The sequence below is a fragment of the Rhinolophus hipposideros genome (genome assembly GCF_964194185.1).
Source record: "Rhinolophus hipposideros genome assembly, chromosome: 8".
Taxonomy (NCBI): domain Eukaryota; kingdom Metazoa; phylum Chordata; class Mammalia; order Chiroptera; family Rhinolophidae; genus Rhinolophus; species Rhinolophus hipposideros.
In genome coordinates this window covers 90,670,787-90,692,047 of record NC_138054.1, presented here as the reverse complement: position 1 = coordinate 90,692,047, position 21,261 = coordinate 90,670,787, and the positions used below count along the sequence as shown (strand labels likewise).

The following is a 21,261-nucleotide window of genomic DNA, read 5'->3' as shown; positions in this document are numbered from 1 at the left end:
GAATGCTCACAGTCACCTCTGAAATGAGCACTGTTACTGCCCTCGTTTTATAGAGAAGGACACTGAGGTGGACGAGTCACGTAACCTGGTGAGGACTCCCAACTTTTGCGTTGGAAGAGGGGACTGGAACCCCAGAATCTGAGTCCAGAGCCCCATTTGTGAGAATATTAGCCTAACAGCACTGAAACGAGGGAGTGATTTTAGAATTACATGCAACGGCATTCCACCTTAAACTCTTTCTGGTATCATAAATATTAAGTAGTTTCGTGGTTTCAGAGTTCTGTTTAGCAAACTAGCATCAGTTTAATTTCAATAGAGAACCAGTGTCCCCCCATTACAACTATACGTAATGTCAGCATGTCTCTGAGATGACGCAGCCATCCTTCGGCTTCAAACATCTTCTGCTATCGATTTGTTCTTGGTGTGTTCAGTAAGGAAAGTAAAACCCGTGCTCTGTGGGAGGTTTCTGATGGCTGCGGACAAGATCAGCAGCAAGTGTGGGTGGCGGGTTGTGCGGATCTGACGCATCCTTCCCCCCAGGTGGGGTGGCCGTGTGTCAGAACGGCAGAGCCAAGCAGAGAAGCGCAAGTTTCTCACGAGCAGTTTCGCTCTCCTGTGGGCCTGGTTCTGTGTTGCACGGAGCTCTCAGGAGCTCACAGTGCGTATCCTCTACTGTCGAAGCTACGTTTGTGTAGATGTCTTAACAGAATGGAAGGTGGTATGGACAACACGTAAATGCTTTTCAAAAATTAACAACCCAAGCCATTTCTTCCATTGCACAGCCTTAAGTCCCACCCGAGCGTTTTTCTCTGTAGCACACAGATTATGAAGGCATGTTTCTAGTATAAGGGAACTGGTTCAAACAAGTTCTGTGTTAAGAGACAGAAGTTTTCATGTGTTCGGGACTGGGGTCCACCCAGGGAGGAGCATGTGAACGTCCTTCGCCATCTGTCACCAAAGAGAACTCAGCCCGTTCCCAGCCCTCATGCTTAGGCAGCCTGCACTTCAGAGAGGTTTCCAAGCTAAGATGCTGATTTGTGTTTTTTTAAGTAATAACTTACGTTGTCATTTGTAAGGGTTGCGAGGACACTGTAGCTAAGATAATGTGCTTTTTTAAATGATTTGTGGTTTGACTATTTTAACTAAATTTTATTTTATGACTTTTTCTTAGCATTTGCTTCTGTTCATTTATTAGCTTTACTTTCAAATTCTCAGAATTATTAAAGGATAAATTGATGGAAATGAGAATTACAGATTTTTAGCATATGTTTATAAGTAAAATAGCCACTCGTGGTATTTGCAAAACATAGGATTTATTTTCCAAATAATAATGAACAGGGTAAAATTTGCCTAGTATTTCTTCTATACTGTTTTCAAATCAAGCATTTTGATTTTTAATTTCCTAAGATGGTTGTTTTTGAGTTGACTAATAGATGTTCATTTTACTTCAGACACAGTATTTCCAGAAACATTCAGAGAGAGGTTCGTGTTTCTTATATTGTCTTCTGATTTTGCTCCGTAAAATGTTGGGATCTTGTCCAGAGAAAACCTGAAACTAAAACAATCCAAACAGACAAGCAGAAAGGCAGATTGGTTATCAATGAATTGAGAGTCCTGCAGGAGAAAGAGCCATTAGTCAGCACGTAGGACCTTTGCCCTGGTTCTGTGGGACATCCCTGCAAGGAGAGCCCACGAGGTGGCTGCAAGGGCGCTGTGCCAGTGCCTGGCCCACCCGTCTGCTCAGCCGTGCCCTAAACCCTCACCGACCTGTTCCTATGTAAGGAGGTTGTCGGTAATGTGTTCTGTACATTTATTGTCCTCTGTGTAAAATAGACCTTTTATTTGTCTTCAGATTAACTTCTGTAAGCATGGACCCTGGGTTTGGGGGTTATTTTTAATTCTAGAATTGCATGAGCAAATCCTATTAATCACCTTTACAATTTGAGTTTTGAACCATAATCCTTCACTTCAGACTATAATCATGTGAATGCTAATGCTGACTTAGTCACACGGGGAAGCCACGCCATCCCCTTCTGGGTGGCTTGTCCTCTGTGGGTCTTCAGATGGTATATGCCATCTCCAGGACTGACTTTTTCCAGAGTATATTTTTACAAGGATATTAATGGGTACTCCACCAAAACGTTTGGGAAATGCCTGGTTGAAGTTTAAAAAGCTTATCTCATGATCTCCTGGAGGCTTTAACTGCAGATGTGCACCACGAATCGCCAGGAAAGGGAGGGGCTAGGACAGCACGGCCTGGACTGGCTCATGGCCTTGTGTACCCAAGAAACCCTTTAGGGAACACTAATTTAGAGTTGGGGGTTTGATAATGATCAAATACAGATTGTTCTTTTAGCTTTTAAGGTCCTGCATTAATTGTACATCATTTCTTAATTAATTGTACACCATTTGATGTCACTCGTCATTCTCTATCAGCAGTCTCCTCTACACCCCACATAATGTCGTATTTCCTCTCTGCTGCGTACTTGTGTACTCCATCTATCACAGTGTTTGGGGCATGTCGTCCTTCCAGTCAGATGTTACATTGCGGGGCTTTGCACACTTCAGTGGGCATATGGATCACCTGGGGATCCTCTTAAGCTGCAGATTTTGATTGGGTGCTGGGGGTGGGGTCAGGTTCAGCATTTCTCACAAGTTTCCAGGTGACACCAGTGCTGCTGGTCCACAGACCACATGTGAAGATGATAAATGAGACAGCACATGCGGATGACAAACTGGAGAGCACGGCCCTTACATATTTATATATATGTATATATATAATTTATCCAAGACAGGTACTAGGTAAGTTCTTGTATTCACATTTTCTATGAATCAAAATTTGGAAAAAAGTTTTTAAAAACAATTTGGAAAAATTAATGCTTTGAAATAGCACTGACTGGCCAGTTATTTTAAGGTGTGATTCCTACCAAAAACACGGGTCTACGGTAGTTCATGAATTTAGGATTCTCTGAAGTCACCTTTTGTAACCTAACTCATAGATAGAGTCACTTACCTTCCTCATACTTCCTCTTGGGTTAACAACGTTGGTACTGGGATCTGGAAAACAATGTTTTGAAACCATTCGTCATCAGATCTGTTGTTCTCTTTTATGCTTATTTAAAACACACAGAATATTACTAAATCATGTCTAGTTTCTGTTGTTTTTTTTCACACTGCAGCATTATTTACTTGAAGGCAGATAGTCAGGCACTCTTGTTTTCTCTTACCTACGGAATTTCCTCAACAAGTTAGCAGTTCAGTAGTTTATCAAAAGTACTTTATAAAAATGAACTTTCTATTAAACAATGTCTGTTGAAAGGCTCCATTTTTAAAAGATTTTTATTAAAATATAGCTAACATACAATATGAGTTTCAGGTGTACACCATAGTTCAACCTTTATATACCTAAAGAAGTGATCATCATGGTAAGTCCAGCAACCATCTGACACCATACCACGCTGTCACAATATTGTTGACTCTATTCCCCATGCTGTACATTACACTCCCATTATTTGTTTTATACCTGGAAATTTGGACCATTTATTGCCCTTCACTTTTTCCTCCCTTTTAAATTTTTCAGTTACAGTTGACATTCAACATTATATTAATTTCAGATGTACAGCATAGTGGTTAGACATTTGTATAATTTAAGAAGTGATCCCCCTGACTAGTACCCACCTGGCACCATACATAGTTATTAATGTATTATTGAATTACTGTATTATTGAATACAGTCATACTGAAGCATGACTGTCCTCTATGCTTCACTTTATATCCCGATGGCTATTTTGTAACTACCAATTTGTACTTCTTAATCCCCCCCTTTTTTTACCCAGCCCCCAACACCTTCTCATCTAATACCCCAAAAAATCTAGTACCCACCTGATACCATACATAGTTATTACAATATTATTGAATATAATCCTTATGCTATACCCTATCTCCCCATGACTACTGTGTTACAACAAATTGTACTTCTTAATCCCTTTCCCCTTTTCGCCCATTCCTTTAATCCCCCTCTCACCTGGCAACTATCAAATTATTCTCTGTATCTATGAATTTGTTTCTCGTTTGTCTATTTTGTTCTTTAGATTCCACATACAAGTGAAATTACACTGCATCTGTCTTTCTCTGTCTGACGTACTCCACTCAGCCCAGTACCCTCTAGGTCTATCCATGCCACTGCAGATGGCAAGACACATTCCCTTCCCTGGCCAAGCAATATTCCATTGTATATATGTACCACCTCCTCTTTATCCGTTCATCTATCGATGGACACCCAGGCTGCGTCCATGTCTTGGCTATTGTAAACAATGCTGCAATGAACATATGGATGCGCACATCCCCTCAAAGTAGCGTTTGGGTTTCTTTGAATAAATACCTGGAAGTGAGATTACTGGGTCCTTCTTTGTCTCTTGTTTGTAGCCTTTTTTTAAAGTCTATTTTGTCTGGTATAAGTATTGCTACCCCAGCTTGTTTTTTGTGGTTTTTTTAAAGATTTTATTGGGGAAGGGAAACAGGATTTTATTGGGGAACAGTGTGTACTTCCAGGCCTTTTATCCAAGTCAAGTTGTCCTTTCTTAGTTGTGGAGGGTGCCGTTCAGCTTCAAGTTGTTGTCCTTTCAGTCTTAGTTGTGGAGGGCGTAGCTCAGCTCGAAGTTCAGTTGCCATTGATAGTTGCAGGGGGGCGCAGCCAACCATCCTTTGTGAGAGTCGAGTAATCGAACGGGCAACCTTGTGGTTGAGAGCTTGCTCTCCCAACCAACTGAGCCATCCGGGAGCTCAGCAGCAGCTCAGCTCAAGGAGCCATGTTCAATTTTAGTTGCAGGGGGCGGAGCCCACCATCCCTTGCGGGCCTCGAGGAGTTGAACAAGCAAACTTGTGCTTGAGAGCCCACTGGCCCATGTGGGAATGAACTGGCAGCCTTCGGAGTTAGGAGCACGGAGCTCCAACTGCCTGAGCCACTGGGCCAGCCCCATACCCCAGCTTTTTTTTCGTTTCCATTTTTATGAAATAACTTTTTTCATACCTTTACTTTGTGTGTGTCTTTCAATGTGAATCAAGTCTCTTGTAGGCAGCATATGTAAGGGTTTTGTTTTCTTAGCCATTCAGCCACGCTGTGTTTTTGATGGGAGCATTTAACCACTTACATTGAAAGTAATTGTTGGTAGATTTGTAATTATTGCCATTTTATTAATATTTTTTATCCCCCCCAACCCCCAATCTTAAAGAAGTTCCTCTAGGATTTCTTGTAATACTAGTTTGGTGTGTTGGTGAATTCCTTTAGTTTTTTTCTTGTCTGGGAAGCTCTTTATCTCTCCTTCAATTTTAAATGATTAGCTTTACTGGGTAGAGTAATCTTGCTTGTGGGTCCTTGCTTTTCATTGCTTTGATATTCTGTGCCCATCCCTTCTGACCTATAAAGTTTCTGTTGAGAAATCAGCTGATTATCTTATAGGAGCTCCCTTGTAGGTAACTAACTGCTTTTCTCTTGCTGCTTTTAGGATTCTCTCTTTGTCTTTAACCTGTGCCATTTTAATTATGATGTATCTTGGTGTGGGCCTGTTTGGGTTCATCTTTTTTGGGACTCTGTGTTTTCTGGGCTTATATGTCTATTTCTTTGACCAGATTAGGAAGGTTTTCAGTCACTATTTTTTCAAATAAGTTTTCAATCCCTTGCTTTCTCTCTTCTTCTTCTGGTACCCCTGTGATGCAAATGTAGGTACACTTGATGTTATCCCAAAGGTCTCTTAAGTTATCCTCATGTTTTTGGATTCTTTTTTCTTTTTGCTGTTCCAGTTGGGTTTTACTACCTTTACCAAATCGCTGATTCAGTCCTCTGCTTCCTCTAGTCTGCTGGTGATTCCTTGTAGTCCATTCTTCATTTCAGTTATTGTATTCTTCACTTCCGACTGGTTCTTTTCTATGGTTTCTATGTCTGTTTTTATGCTTCCTATCTCTCTGTTGAAGTTCTCACTAAGTTCTTTGAGCATCCTTATAACCATTGTTTTGAACTGTGTATCTGGTAGGTTGCTTGCCTCCATTACATTTAGTTCTTTTTTTGGAGTTTTCTCCTGTTCTTTCATTAGGGACATATTTCTTTGTTTCCTCGTTCTGGCTGCCTCTCTGTGTTTGTTTCTATGTATTAGGCAGATCTCCTATGTCTCCCAGTCTTGGCCGGGTGGCCTTATGTAGTAGGTGCTCTGTGGGGCCCTGGCACAGTCTCCCTGGTCACTTGCTCTGGGTGCTCCAGGAATGTCCCCTGTGTGGGTTGTGTGTGCCCTTCTCTTGTAGTTGAGCCTTGATTGCTGTTGGCACGTCAGTGGGTGGTACTAACTCTCAGGCTGACTGGCTGTGGGGTTTGGCCACATCCCCAGCTGACGGGCTGCTGTGTGGGAGGCTTATCCCACAGAGCAGGATTCGCCCCGGTGGGTTCTGGTGCTTGTTGAGATGGCCCTTTAGGTGTGCCACTTGTGGTGCTAATTGGGTGGTGCTCTGATGTGGCCTGAAGCCAACCTCCAAGTACATTCATTCAGGGGCCACTTCAGAGGGGCTCCAGTGCAGGCCCAGGTCAGCCACTGCCTGTGACTAGTCAGGGAGTACCTGGCAGGAGTTACAAAGCGATCCATGGTTGGCCACTGCCTGTACTGTACCTGGAAGCAGTGGGAGCGGCCACTCTGTGAAATGAGGATGGCTGCCACCAGTACCAGGTCTAGGGGTAGCTACACAAAAAGCCAGGATACTTCGAGGCCGGCTGTCACCTGCTGGCTCCGTAAAGTTCGCCGGCTAATAAAGCCTCCTACAGTAGGCAAGTTGGGTGAGGCAGTGTCTCAGTGAGTCTGCCGGGCAGAGCCGCAGAGCTCACCGGGCCAATCAGATTCAGGTTTGGCCTTTGGGGGCGGGCTCAACACAGGAAACATGGCGCTTGCCTGCCGGCTGCACGGAGGAGGGCTCCACACAGGGAGAATGGGGACTGTCCTCCAGTGCTCGCTGCGAAGTTACACACCTCAGTCTACACCTCATATGTCTCCAACGCCCTCCGAGTGACCGTCCTTCCGCTGGAGCCCAAGGTGAGTGCCTGCGCGGGTTGTTTAAGAGGACTTCTGGCTTCCTCGCTGCCTTCCGTCCCACCCGGAACTGTCAGAAGTTGTTTTTCACAGCCAGAAGTTGTGAGGTCTCCACATCCTGGCTTCAGTACTCTGGGCTGGGAGCCTGGTGTGAGGCGGGGTCCCTTGCTCCTCCAGGGGGAACTCTGGCCGAGACATCTCTCCCAGTTTTCATCTGCCACACGTGGGTGTGGGACCGGCCCCTTTCGCGTCTCTGCCGCTCCTACCAGTCTCAGCATGGCTTCTTTATACCATTAGTTATAAAACTTCTGTTCAGCTGGACTTCAGTTGGTCCTCTAGGTTGATTGTTCTATAATTTAGTTGTAATTTTGATGTGTTCACGAGATGAGGTAAGTACAGCATTTATCTACTCCGCCATCTTGGATCTTCAAAAAGGCTTCATTTTTCCCCAAAAAAATATCCTGAGCATTTGTATCAATGCTTAGAGGAATAGTCATGGAGAAAATACAGGCATGCCTTGTTTTATTGCACTTCACAGACGTTGCGTTTTTACAAATTGAAGATTTGTGGTAACCCTACTTTAAGCAAGGCTATCAGCATTGTTTTTCCAACATTTACTCACTTCATGTCTCTGGGTCACATTTTGGTAATGCTCACAATACTTCAAACTTTTTCATTATTATTATATTTGTTATGGTATTCTATGGTCAGTGATCTTTGATATTACTACTGTAATTGTTTTGGGGGACCTGAATCACACCCATATAAGACGGGGACTTCCATATTGTGTGTGTTCTGACTGCTCCACCCACTAGACATTCCCTTGTCTCTGTCCCTCTTCTTGGACTCCCCTATTCCCTGAGACACAACAGTATTGAAATTAGGCCAATGAGTAACCATGAAATGGTCTCTAGGTGTTTAAGTGAAAGAAAGAGTTGTGCGTCTCCTTTAAATCAAAAAGCTAATGTGAGGAAGGTGTGTTGAAAGCTGAGCTAGGCTGAAAGCTAGGCCTCTTGCTCCAGTTAGCCAAGTTGTGAATGCAAAGGGAAAGTTCTTGAAGGAAATTAAAAGCGCTACTCCAGTGAACGCAGGAATGATAAGAAAGTGAAACAGCCTTATTGCTGACACAGAGAAAGTGTGGTGGTCTGGATAGAAGATCAAACCAGCCACAACATTCCCTTAAGCCAAAGCCTAATCCAGGGCGAGGCCAGAACTTTTCGGTTCTGGGAGGATGAGAGGGGAGGAGGCTGCAGAGGAAAAGTGGAAGCTAGCAGAGGATGGTCGTGAGGTTTAAGAAGCAGTGTCCTAACATGAAGTGCCAGGTGAAGCAGCAAGTGCTGATGGAGAAGCTGCAGCAGGTTATCCAGAAGGTTGAGCTAAAATAACTAGTGAAGGTGGCTCCACTAAACGACGGCTGTCAATGTAGATGAAGCGCCTTGTACTGGAAGAAGATGCCGTCTAGGACTTTCATAGCTGCTAGAGAGGAGAAGTCGGTGCCTGGGTTCAAAGCTTCAGAGGACCCGCTGACTCTTGTGAGGGGCTCGTGCAGCTGGTGACTAAGCTGAAGCCAGTGTCCATTTACCAATCTGAAAATCCTAGGGCCCTTAAGAATGATGCTCCATCTACTCTGCTTGTGCTATAGATGGAGCAGCAAAGCCTGGATGACAGCTCGTCTGTTTACAACGTGTTTTACTGAATATTTTAAGCCCACTGTTGGCACCTACTGCTTAGAAAAAATACTTCTTTCAAAATATTACTGCTCATTGACAGTGCACCTGACGGAGCACCCGCGTGCTCTGATGGAGATGGACGACGAGATTAATGCTGTTCTCCTGTCTGCTAGCACAGCATCCATTGTACTGCTCGCGGATCGAGGAGTCATTTTGACTTTCAAGTCTTATCATTTAAGAAATACATTTTGTAAGGTTATAGCTGCCATACATAGTGATTCCTATGGGGATCTGAGCAAAGTCAATTGAAAACCTTCTGGAAAGGATTCACCATTCTAGATGCCTTTGAGAACATTTGTGATTCATGGGAAAAGGTCAAAATATCAGCATTAACAGGAGTTTAGAAGAAGGTGATTCCAATCCCAATGGAAGTCTTTGAAGGGTTTAAGACCTCAGTGGAGGAAGTAACTGCAGGTGTGGTGGAAATAGCAAGAGAATCAGAATTAGAATAGGAATCAGATGTGACTGAATTGCTTGCAATCTATTGATAAAACTTTAACAGATGAGTTGCTTCTTAATGGATAAGCAAGGAAAGTGGTTTCTTGAGATGGAATCTATTCCTGGTGAAAATGCCATGAATATTGTTGAAATGACAGCAAAGGATTTAGAATATTACATAAATTTGGTAAAGTAGCAGCAGGGTGTGAGAGAATTGACTCCTATTTTCAAATTTCTGTTGTGGGTAAAATGCTATCAAACAGCATCGCATGCTACAGAGAAATTGTTCATGAAAGGAAGAGTCAATCGATGAGGTGCATTTCATTGTTGTCTTATTTTAAGAAATTGCCACAGCCACCTCAGCCTTCAGCAACCACCACCCTGATCGTCAGCAGCCATCAACATTGAGGCACGGCCCTCACCAATAAAAAGATCACAACTCTCTGAAGTTTAGATGATGTTAGCATTTTTTAGCAAGAAAGCATTTTTTAGTGAAGGTGTGTACATTGTTTTAGACATAATACTGTTGCACACTTAGTAGAATACATACAGTGTAAACATAACTTTTATATGCACCGGGAAAACAAAAAATTCATTTTATGGTGTGACTCACTTCATTGCGGTGGTCTGGAACCGAATTCGCAGTATCTCCGAGGTGTGCCTCTAGTAAAAGCTGACACTTTTTTTTTTTTATCATTTTGTGTGTGGCTGCGCTGTACATTTTATTTTTCTCATTGATTCTTGACCCTAACCCTATGAGGGGGGTATTTTTATCATTTGTGTTTACTGATTAAGAAACTGAAGTACAGAAAGAGTAGGTAATTTGCTTAAGATTATAGTAAGTGGGAAACCAGCACTTAAGATTGCACTTATTGGAAACTGGGATAATACCTTCCTTCCTGCCCAAATAAAGGTCCATACAGAGAAGGAATACGCTGAGGTACCAAGTAGAGCATTATGTTTGTGGGGAGTTGCTGAAAAAAGAAAACAAAAGATTGCAGAGGGAGTCCTTATGCCAGGAAGGGAGATTGTTGGGTAATTAGTTTACTTCTTTTATATAGCTCATATTATGTTCCAAAATAGGGCTTTACCTCATCTAATAGATGAAAATAGAGTCAGTTTAGTAGCAGCCAAGTCAGACAACGTGTAACCACAAGAATCCTTTTACCTGCTTTCCTGAGGCCATCAGCTCCCTTTGCACCTACTGTCTCCCACAGTCTCTGCAGAAGGGACGCTCTCTCCAGTTCATCCCAGAGTGATCGCGTATCTTCATCAGGGGCTGCACGCAGCAATTGATGATAGGTATTAGTAACTCGGTACATTCTTCAATTAGTTACTCTGTTTTCTATTGTCCTTTGGGGGATACCAAGGACAGGAAGATCACACTAAAAAGACTTCAAATGCTAAGTCTGTGATTTGTCATTCACGGTATCGTAACAGAGAAGTAGAAATGCTACAGTCTGATTTGCACAGTCTGATTTGCACAGGACGAAATAAAAAGGAGTGGATCACATTCTGTCTCTTTACTGCCTGGGTGACCTGCTGAGCTGCTCCGCTGCCTTGAATAAGGGAATAGATCTGAGCCCCAGAATCAGTTACAAACGTTTCCACTTGAGAAGTGGTTCTTCCTCACTTCTCTTGATACTGCTGCCCATTGTCTTTTTGCTTTTAGATATTTGAGTGGTAAAATTGGAGAGGAAAAACAAAAGAGTAGTTTTCCAAAAGACAAGATTATGTTCCTCCTGTGAAGTAAATAAGATGGCACCACCTCTTACACTTCTGGGCTTCAAGATTTATATACAATTATTGTTAGAAAACAGTCAGCTTTGAAGTAGTCTTTAAAGAACTTGATAATAACCTTTCCGGTGTGAAATGTGGTCAGCTTAAGGTCCATAAGATGTATAATACGTGTACATAAGATGTGTATGGAAAATGCCTGTAAGGTGTATGGAAAGTGTGTGTGAGGTGTAAGGAGAGTGCATGTGAGGTGTGGGGAGAGTGCGTGTGAGGTGTAGGGAGAGTCCATGTGAGGTGTGGGGAGAGTGCGTGTGAAGTGTAGGGAGAGTCCATGTGAGGTGTGGGGAGAGTGTGTGTGAGGTGTGGGGAGAGTGCATGTGAGGTGTGGGGAGAGTGCATGTGAGGTGTGGGAGAGTGCGTGTGAGGTGTGGGGAGAGTGCGTGTGAGGTGTGGGGAGAGTGCGTGTGAGGTGTGGGGAGAGTATGAGGTGTGGGGAGAGTGCGTGTGAGGTGTGGGGAGAGTGTGTGAGGTGTGGGGAGAGTGCGTGTGAGGTGTGGGGAGAGTATGAGGTGTGGGGAGAGTGCATGTGAGGTGTGGGGAGAGTGCGTGTGAGGTGTGGGGAGAGTCCATATGAGGTGTGGGGAGATTGCGTGTGAGGTGTGGGGAGAGTATGATGTGTGGGGAGAGTGCATGTGAGGTGTGGGGAGAGTGCGTGTGAGGTGTGGGGAGAGTGCGTGTGAGGTGTGGGGAGAGTGCGTGTGAGGTGTAGGGAGAGTCCGTGTGAGGTGTGGGGAGAGTGCGTGTGAGGTGTGGGGAGAGTCCGTGTGAGGTGTGGGGAGAGTGCGTGTGAGGTGTGGGGAGAGTGCATGTGAGGTGTGGGGAGAATGTGTGTGAGGTGTGGGGAGAGTGCGTGTGAGGTGTGGGGAGAGTATGAGGTGTGGGGAGAGTGCATGTGAGATGTGGGGAGAGTGCGTGTTGTGAGGTGTGGGGAGAGTGCATGTGAGGTGTGGGGAGAGTGCATGTGAGGTGTGGGGAGAGTATGAGGTGTGGGGAGAGTGCATGTGAGATGTGGGGAGAGTATGAGGTGTGGGGAGAGTGCATGTGAGATGTGGGGAGAGTGCGTGTTGTGAGGTGTGGGGACAGTGCGTGTGAGGTGTGGGGAGACTGAGTATGAGGTGTGGCTAGTGGACCTTGGCACCATGGCACCTGTCTCAGCCAGGTGCTACTATACTGAGATTGGAGGCTCCAGGAGTCATACAATACCAGCGTGCTCACGGCTTACAAAATACTTACCTCTAGCCTTAATTGGAAGACAATGAACAAACCATTAATAAAGGCACCTGAGCACATTCACAGTATTTCTGAAGAATATTAATGAAAATCCATGAGATTTGGCTACATATTTATGTCATGAAGTATCATTTACGGAGAAACAAATAAGTGAGAAAAAAATTCAGCCAAAAACTCGAAGATAGGCTGCTACCTGTTCAGAATATAAATGAGATGCTATATTCATTTCATCTAAGTTTTTAAAAATCATAATAATGATATGCAAATTGTTGAAGATGACAGTAACATCTGAATATTCATTCTTGATTTCATCTTGTGCTTTTCACCAGTTCTTTTTTAAATAGCAGAGACTGGATAAAGTTAATGTCTGGCTTTGACCGTTGAAATGACCGCCATTTATAAGCTTATTGACCCTAGAAGGTGATTGACAGTGCATGAATGACTAACAGTGCTCAACAATAATCAGGAAACTGCTGGGGAGAAACTTGAGAGATGAGAAATTATAAAATCAATAGCTTAAAGAGTTTTTATTCTTTATTTAAAGAAAAATGTCTAAAAGTACCCAAATTAAAGACAAGATAAAATCCAGCTAAAATGTTAATGGAACCTAATACCTAAGCATCAACCTTTTTATTTCTTTAAATTAAGAGGTAATAGCAAAATGTGTATCTGTTTGATATTTTTTTAAAAATTCAACTTAGATTTGAACCAAATGAAGTATAAATCAAAAGGGGAGGATGATAATACTTGGAAATCTATGACATTCCTAGCTCAAGCTTGTCACTTTAAATTTTTAATAAACATTTTTGTTTCATATAATACATGTCAGATGGTTACTTTTTAACTTAAAATAATAAGGGGTAAAATTAAAACATTTTAATCTACCATTGGAACAACCAAATTCTACATTCAACCAGTTCATTTAAAATAAAAACTGAAAGTAATAATGTTTTAAATTTTTTATTTATTTATTTATTTATTTATTTATTAAAGAATAGTACTTTATTGAATAGGTTTTATTCACAGAAAAATAAGCTTCAATCTATGATTTCCAGATTATGCAGTGGAAAGTAATTTTTTTTAGTTTTTCATTTTGATGGGAAGTTTTCTACTAAATGGAAAAAGTCATAAAATAATATTCACAAATATACTCTATCTCAAAACATTTCTCATGATTATTCACAACACTAATACAATGACATAACAATCAGTCATTCTGTCAGGTTAAATAAAATATAACAGTAATGAAAAAATGCAAAATCTTCTAGCAAAAATTACATTAAAGCCTTTGTTATATCAAATCAAAAATGCATGTTTCCCCAAAAATAAGACCCAGCCGGACAATCAGCTCCAATGCATCTTTTGGAGCAAAAATTAATATAAGACCCTGTCTTATATTATTATAAGACAATAATGTTTTAATTTTAGTGCACTTTTTAAAATTGAAAAAAAAAAAGCTGACCAACACCAAAAATTGAATTATAGAAGTGATGTGAAATAAGCAATGCTACCACCCTTCTACTCTTACATTTTAGAAAGAAAAAAGAAAAACAAAAACTGTATCCATTACTGAACCTGAAATGTGCTGTAAGGATCCTTGATAACCTTTTCAGAGCTTGGACTATTAATTTAACAAGTCTCCTGTAGGCAAGAATTCCCATTCTTATTTCTAACATAGCATTGAAGACTTGCTTGAAGACTCTTTCACAACTAACATAAGGGAGAAAATTCATCTTACCTGAGAACTGCAGGGGCTCGTGCCTGGCATCAAGGACCGGGAGGGAGAAGAGAGGATTGCAGCATCCTATGAAAAGCAGCCAGCAGGAAGCCAGCTTGTACATGATTGGCAAGAGGTACAAGCCTTCCTTCTGTTGTCCAGAACTTGCAGTGTGCTCCTTCGCATTCTGTGATCAGTGACTATATATATTATCCTATGACCTCATCCCACCCCTCCAAAAAAAACCATCAAATACATTTATTGGCTATCAAGGCTAAAAGGCAATCGCTTTGCATTGATGTAATTTTTTAGGGTAACAACTCATAGACAATAAATTTACGTCTTGTTGCCTGGTGTGTAACGTAGGTATTATATAAAGAAAGAACAGTTGAGTTTAGAAACCTGGCAAAAGGAGTGACTTAGAGCAATAAATCATGAGTTAAAGAAAGGATCGGATGTGACCTGGAGTGGCCAAGGCAGAGACGTGGATTTACAAGTCCTAGCCAGAAGTGACGCAGAGCTTGACACAAAATGTATTGGTTTCCTTATTTTAATCTTTCACAAGTGACTAGATGCATTAGCATGTAATGTTGGGGGCTGCCATGTTCGAAGAATGACAACGTGCAGATTACACCTTAAAACCAGTTATTTTCTTTAATATAATAAAGGTATGTTAAAACATACAGCAAACGTTCAGGCTCAAGGCAAGTTCCACACATATAGTTGGCCTCAGGGAAAACATGGGTTTTCAGAGAAGGGCAAGGACTTTCCTTCCAGTTGGATATTATTCATCCAGGAGAAGTGAAGAACAAGTCTGAAAAGCTTACTGATCAGTATTTCTAGAATCTCACTACTATGTAGCACCGCCCTGAGCCGGCCTGCTTTGTTTGCGGTAGACTCCTCACGAATGTCCTCCAAGCTGCCTTCTGCACCACCAGCCCCATCTCAACACGGCACACAGATGCTCTTAGCACATAAGTCAGATCATGTCAGTTCTTTGTGCAAAACCCTGTTTTGCCTGAACATAAAAGTTAAAACTACAGAATTTCTGTTTTAAAAAATAAACATGAACACCTTGACAACCTTGGGGTAGGCAAATGTTTCTTAGACTGGACACGAACCGTAGAAGAAAACAATGGATAAGTTGGACTTCATCAACATTAGAAATATCTGCTCTTTAAAAGATATTGTTAAAATTAAAAAACAAACAAACAAACAAAAAACCAGCCACTACTGAAAGAAGTCATAAATCACATGCCTGGCAAAAGACTCCTCCAGGATATTTTTTAAAAAATTGCAACTCAGTAAGCCAACAAGCCAATGAAAAGAATGAGCAAAAGGTTTGAACAGATACTTCACAAGAGGAGATACACAAGTAGCGACTAAGGACATGAAAAAATATCACCATTTTCATCAGAGAAATGCTAATTAAAGTCACAGTGATGTGCCACTACCCCCCCCCCAAGGCTGCCATGGCCAACACGGTGACACCAGGTGTTGGCGAGCTGTAGCCTGGACCTCTCATACAGTGGGTGGGGACATCACACAGGACGGCCTCTCTGGAAAATTTTGGAATTTTCTTATAAAGGTAAACATACACTAAACTGTGCAGCCTAGAAATCCTTCCCTCAGCTGTAAACCCAAGTGAGACGAGTGGCCTGGACAGGGCCGTGTGGGGGCCGTTTCATACACTCACCTGTCTCGTGGGCTGGAAGGCGGTCGTCCTCAGACTCATCCACTCATCCACTCAGCAGACATCTCAGCACCTACAATGTGCAGCGCTGCCAGGTGGGTGACAGCCGGGGCCCAAGAGGACAGAAAGTGGCCCTTGAGGACCTGATGGCCAGGTTGGGGCAAACAGAAACCACTTTGAGTCAGCTTAAGAAAATAAAGTGTATTGGAAAGATGAGGGATAGTTTCCAGAATCTGCTGAACTGTGCAGGAGCAGAAACCAGAGCCCCTCGGGGAACATGAGTGACAGGAATTCACACCCTCCCTCTGACCCCTGCCTTTCAGTGACTTGACTCCCCACCTAATCTCTCTCGCTCTGTCTCTCTCTCTCTCTCTCTCTCTCTCTCTCCCTTTCCCTTTCCCTCTCCCTTTCTCCCTCTCCCTCTCCCTCCCTACCCCTCTCTCCCCCCTCTCCCTCTTTCTCTCTCTTTTGCTCTCTCCCTCTCTTCCCCGCCTCCTTTCCTCCCCTTCACTCTCGCTTCTCTTATGTCTTTCTGTCTCTCCGTCTTACTCTCATTTCCATAGTTTTTTGCCTTGCCATCTCTCTGTCCATAATATATATATATATATATCCACATCTGTTTGGCCAAACATACCCCACCCCACGATCCCCCCCCCACCCCCGCCGCCAAATTTACTTTTCTCTGGTTTTAAGCGAACAGCTCAGACACGTCATATCATCTTCAAATCCAATTTGCAGATTCCTGGGACAGAGGATCTGAGTGGCCCAGCTCAGCTAGGCTTTTGCTGAACTCCCCTGCAGGAGAGTATGTAGGGCAGCTATTTGCAAAAGAGAGGCCTGTGGCCCTAACAAACATCCCAAATGGAGTACAATGTGGCAAGAGCCAATCTACTTATACCCAGAAGGCCTACTTTCAGAACTATCCCCTAAGTAATACAACTGGAGCAAAACATTATCTGAAAGCATCATCTGCAGCCTTATCTCTAGTGGCAAAGACTAAATCAAAAGTCTTTGATTAAATCAAAGGTTGCAAACACAAATGCATATAGGAATTGAGGTGATAATGTAAATGAGAGTGGCAGGCCTAGTGAGGGACGATAGGGAGTGGTGGAGACTGCAGCAAAATGGAGAGGCTGTGGTCTTTCTGAAAGGAGAACCCGACTACTAGCTGCCAAGCTAGAATGTTAGGAATCTGAATTTTAAGGGTCATCCATGATTGCTTTTGGCAACTAATTCAAAGTGAAAAACAATAACTACAACAAAGGACTATGTATGTCACACGAGATACATCCGTGAGCCATGATTCAACCTACAGGCACATAATTTTGGCCTAAATGCCCCAAATCAGTGCATAAATTAGTAGATTATAGAGCTTATCAACATGTAATTTTTGCAATCATGGAAATGCTAAGCGATTATAGAAAACTTGGGAGTAGAATAACGTTAAAGGATTAGAATATAAGGTGATTGACACTACGGAAAAATAAAAGTGACTGTGGACAAGAACTGGTGTGTAACATTACCAATTCAAAATGTGTGTTAGGGTAAGGCGACTTTTTCCTTTTAAAATATCATGTGTGAGCATGTGCACACTGTGTGTGAGTATCTGTGTGTATGTGTGTATATGTGTGTGTGTGCGTGTGTTTGGGTGGGGGCGTGCACGTGTGTGTGTGTGTGTGTGTGTGTGTGTGACAAACTCACGAAGTAGTCTGCGGTGAGGAACCAGCAGGCTGAGATCTGGGGGCGGTTGGTGCCCTGTGAGGATGGTTCAGAGAGAGGCGGGGAGTATCGGACTGCTTCTCTCTGTGGAAGAGGCTGTCTGCCAAGCTTTGTCATTCTCTGGTGACTCAGGGGTACTTCTGACAGTTATTAGTGATGATTTTACAGCATGGCCCAATTAAGTTATTACTCAAGGCTTAAGCTCAAATGAAAATTAGTTCCTTTCCTTCAACAGACCATCAATGACAATGTCACCTTGTCCCAGAAATGTACCGAGCATGTCATCACTCAGTTCTACCAGTCCTATGTTCAGCAGCTTCCCGTTTATGTCAGAACACACATGAACAATGACCACTTTTCATCTGAGTGGGATCCCTTTCGTTATTTGCAGATTACCTTTTAAACCCGAGGGGTATTTGTGTGTGTGTGTGAGATGAAGACGCGAACAGTTAATAGGACATACGTTGGGGAACTTGTGCCCATGCAGCACCAGTGTCCATTGGATAAGGGTAGAAGTCGCAGCCTCTTTTTAGTCTTTGTTTTGAAGCTGATCTAAGTCCAGCCTCTCTGCTGCCATCTGTACCCTTTGACATGTGGGCATAACTTCTGAATTTACCATTTACAGCAACAGGCCTCAGTTCTGAGGCTCCCCGAGGAGGAATTGATAGGAAATGACTTTCAAGCGCCTAAAGTCTGTCCAGCACTTTTTTTTTTTTTAAAGATTTTATTGGGGAAGGGGAACAGGACTTTATTGGGGAACAGTGTGTACTTCCAGGACTTTTTTCCAAGTCAAGTTGTTGTCCTTTCAGTCTTAGTTGTGGAGGGCGCAGCTCAGCTCCGGGTCCAGTTGTCGTAGCTAGTTGCAGGGGGCGCAGCCCACCATCCCTTGCGGGAGTCAAACCGGCAACCTTGTGGTTGAGATGACAGACTCCAACCAACTGAGCCATCCTGGAGCTCAGCGGCAGCTCAGCTCAAGGTGCCGTGTTCAATCTTAGCTGCAGGGGCTGCAGCCCACCATCCCTTGTGGGAGTCAAAGAGTCCAACCGGCAACCTTGTGGTTGAGAGGACGCACTCTAACCAACTGAGCCATCTGGCCACCAGGGAGCTGAGCAGCAGCTCACTGACTTCAATCTAGTTGTGGAGGGTGCAGCTCACTTGCCCATGTGGGAATCGAACCGGCAGCCCCATTGCCCAGAGCTCGCTCTCTAAACCAACTGAGCCTCCCGTCCGCCCTGTCCAGTACTTTCTTGGTGATGAATGATCTCCTAATTCAGGGCGACCTATCAGCAGCGTGTTGGTGCCCTTCAACTACAGCAATGCTTGTGCCTGTTTTTTAGGCAGACCCGGGCCCGTGAAACTCCAGGACTCGGTACAGCTCACCTTCAGACAATGAGACTTTCTCAGATGTCATCAGGGTCCACTTTTATTTCTGTTAATATTAAAATTATGGGTTATGGGCTCTCAGAGATAGAGTTAATTTATATTAATTAAATTTTTTTAGTTCAGCCTAATCTACAATAATTATAGGTTTCATTTATGTTCATTTGTATGTCAGATACCCATTTCGTGTAAATGGTGACTGAATGCCTCCCTTGTCAATTGCACTGCAGCACTCTGTGGGACTCATAGGCACCGCAGGAGAATCAAGGGGACTTCACTGGAGAGGGAGCCTAGGAACAGGAGGGGAACAGCCTGAGCCAAGACCCAGAGGACATGCCCAGTGTGTCGGCAAAAGGATGGGCACAGCTTGATAGGACGAGAGAGATAGGCAGGGCTAGGTCACATCACCAAGGAGAGGAATTTGGATCTTTGTCTTTTAGTAGCAATGAGAAGACAATGGAGGGTTTTAAACAGAGTCATGTTATTCAAATCTAATGCATCAGGTGGTGATAAGTGACGAAGGACTAAGTCAACTCAGGAGTGTGGGTTATACAAGGGAGGAGCTATTTTATATGAGAGGTCAGCATAGGAGGAAATGAGGAGAGTACCCTGTGATGATCTGAGAAAAGAGCATTCCAGGCAGAGGGAATGACAAGTGCAAAGGCCCTGGGGTAGGATTGGGCTATGCCTGTTTGAGCAACACCCAGGAGGTCAGCATGGCTCAAGCAGGGTGATCAAGGGGGAGAAGAGTGGGAGTTGAGGACAGAAAGCTGGAAAAGGGACAGATCTAGGTTCCTGATGGCTATTTTAAGAAATTTCCGTTTTAAAATAAGTAGGATAGGGGGCCATTTGGAGAAAGGTATGGCATAATGTGAATTATGTTTTAAAAGACTCACTCCGGCGACTGCAAAGAGTACCCTGCAAAGGGGACAGGGTGAAAGCAGAGAGCCCACCCTCTGGTGACTGGAACTGGGGTGGTGAGAATGGCCAGATTCTGCATCAATTTTGAAGGAAGAGCCGCCAGGATTTGCCGGTGAATTGGGTGTGAGAGAGACTCACACTTTGAGGATGACCCCAAACTTCTCAGCCTGGAAGGGTGGTTTCACCCGTAACTAAAATGTGGACGGTTGCAGGGGATTGTCAATAGTGGTTTGGATGTATTGGCTTGGGGTGCCTGTTAGACACCTGGGGGGAGAGGGTCAAGAAGGAGCTGATGCCTGCCAGGGCCAGGAGGAAGACCTGGGCTGTAGGTAAAGTTTGGGAGTCATCAGACAGTATCTCTACTGGCATGAGGCATGAGGCCACATGAATCACCAAGGAAGTGAGGGTGGAGAGAAGAGAGAAGGGTAAGGGCCCACGAGAACCATGGGGGAGACGTGGCGGAGCCGGCAAAGGAGTCACAGAGAGGCCAGCAAGGGAGAAGGAGGCCAAGCAAGAGGCCAGGTGATGACAGGGTTTCTCGCAGGAGGGAGACATTAACTGGGATGAGAAGTGACCATGGGTTCCAGTTGGCAACACAGGATCCGAGCAACTATGACAAGAGCAGTTTTGGTGGCACAGAGGGTTGCAAGTCTGATTGGAGTGGGCCCAAGAAAGAATAGGACAAAGGAAGCAGAGGCAATGAACGGACGGCTCTCTTAAGGAGCCTTGATGAGAAGTTGAGCAGAGAAATGGGGGTAGCAGCTAGGTGAGGGGCCAGGGTCGAGAGACGTGGTGACAGAAGGCTGATGTCACAGATGCTTTCTTGGCCGTGTGCACTATCAGATCTGCCTTTTGCATGTGGCCCCCTCACAGGGACCTAGATGCTGAGCCAATCACCTGGTGCCTGACCCTGCCCCTCCTGCCTCGGGGCTGCCGGGGCGCCCCCATTCCAGGAGCCAAAGGCAGCAGCCAGCAGGCGCACAGGGGCGGTTGTGCACAGTTTCTGGAAGCTTCTGAGTGTGAAGAACATGTAAGACCAACATCTTGCTGCACATCTCTCCTTGGAGGTTGTAATCAGGTTTGGAGTTCAGGATTCCCCGGTAGCAATGGCCAGAATACTGGCTTATGAGAAACGATCTCTTTCCTCTAAGAAAAGTCCTTACCGTGGCCTGCCAGGCCCTAGCTCATCGCCCGTGGTTCTCCGCCCTGACCATTCCCCTCCAGCCATGCTTCCACCCCAGGGCCTTTGCACTGGCTGTCCCCACAGCCTGGATGCTCTGCCCCAGACAGCTATAAGGCCAACTCCTTCACCTCCTTTCAGTCTCTGCGCATGGGTCCACCCTGACAGCCTTTATTTAAAACTGCAACCTGCCGTCTCCTCCCCCTGTACTTCCCATGTTTTCAATTTTCCCCCAATATCACTTACTACAGTTTATCTACTCATTATGCTCGTTGGGGTTATTGTGAGGTGGCAGATATCCCCACGTTGCTTACTGATACAACCTGAGTGGCTGGAACAGTGCCTGGCACACACTGTCTGCTGCGTGAACCGATTTTTGAACATCTTTT

The 21,261-nt window shown here is 44.0% G+C and overlaps 1 protein-coding gene across 1 annotated transcript; it reads right to left on the bottom strand.

Annotated features, from left to right (window-relative positions):
- Positions 1 to 1,447: 1,447 nt before the first annotated feature.
- Positions 1,448 to 14,103, bottom strand: UTS2 (urotensin 2; the record flags this gene model as incomplete). Its single annotated transcript, XM_081056635.1, has 4 exons — positions 1,448 to 1,555; positions 3,014 to 3,057; positions 10,404 to 10,514; positions 14,001 to 14,103. 4 exons carry the CDS (start codon positions 14,101 to 14,103, stop codon positions 1,448 to 1,450), a joined length of 366 nt encoding a protein of 121 aa, XP_080912761.1.
- Between the last annotated feature and the right edge of the window lie 7,158 nt (positions 14,104 to 21,261).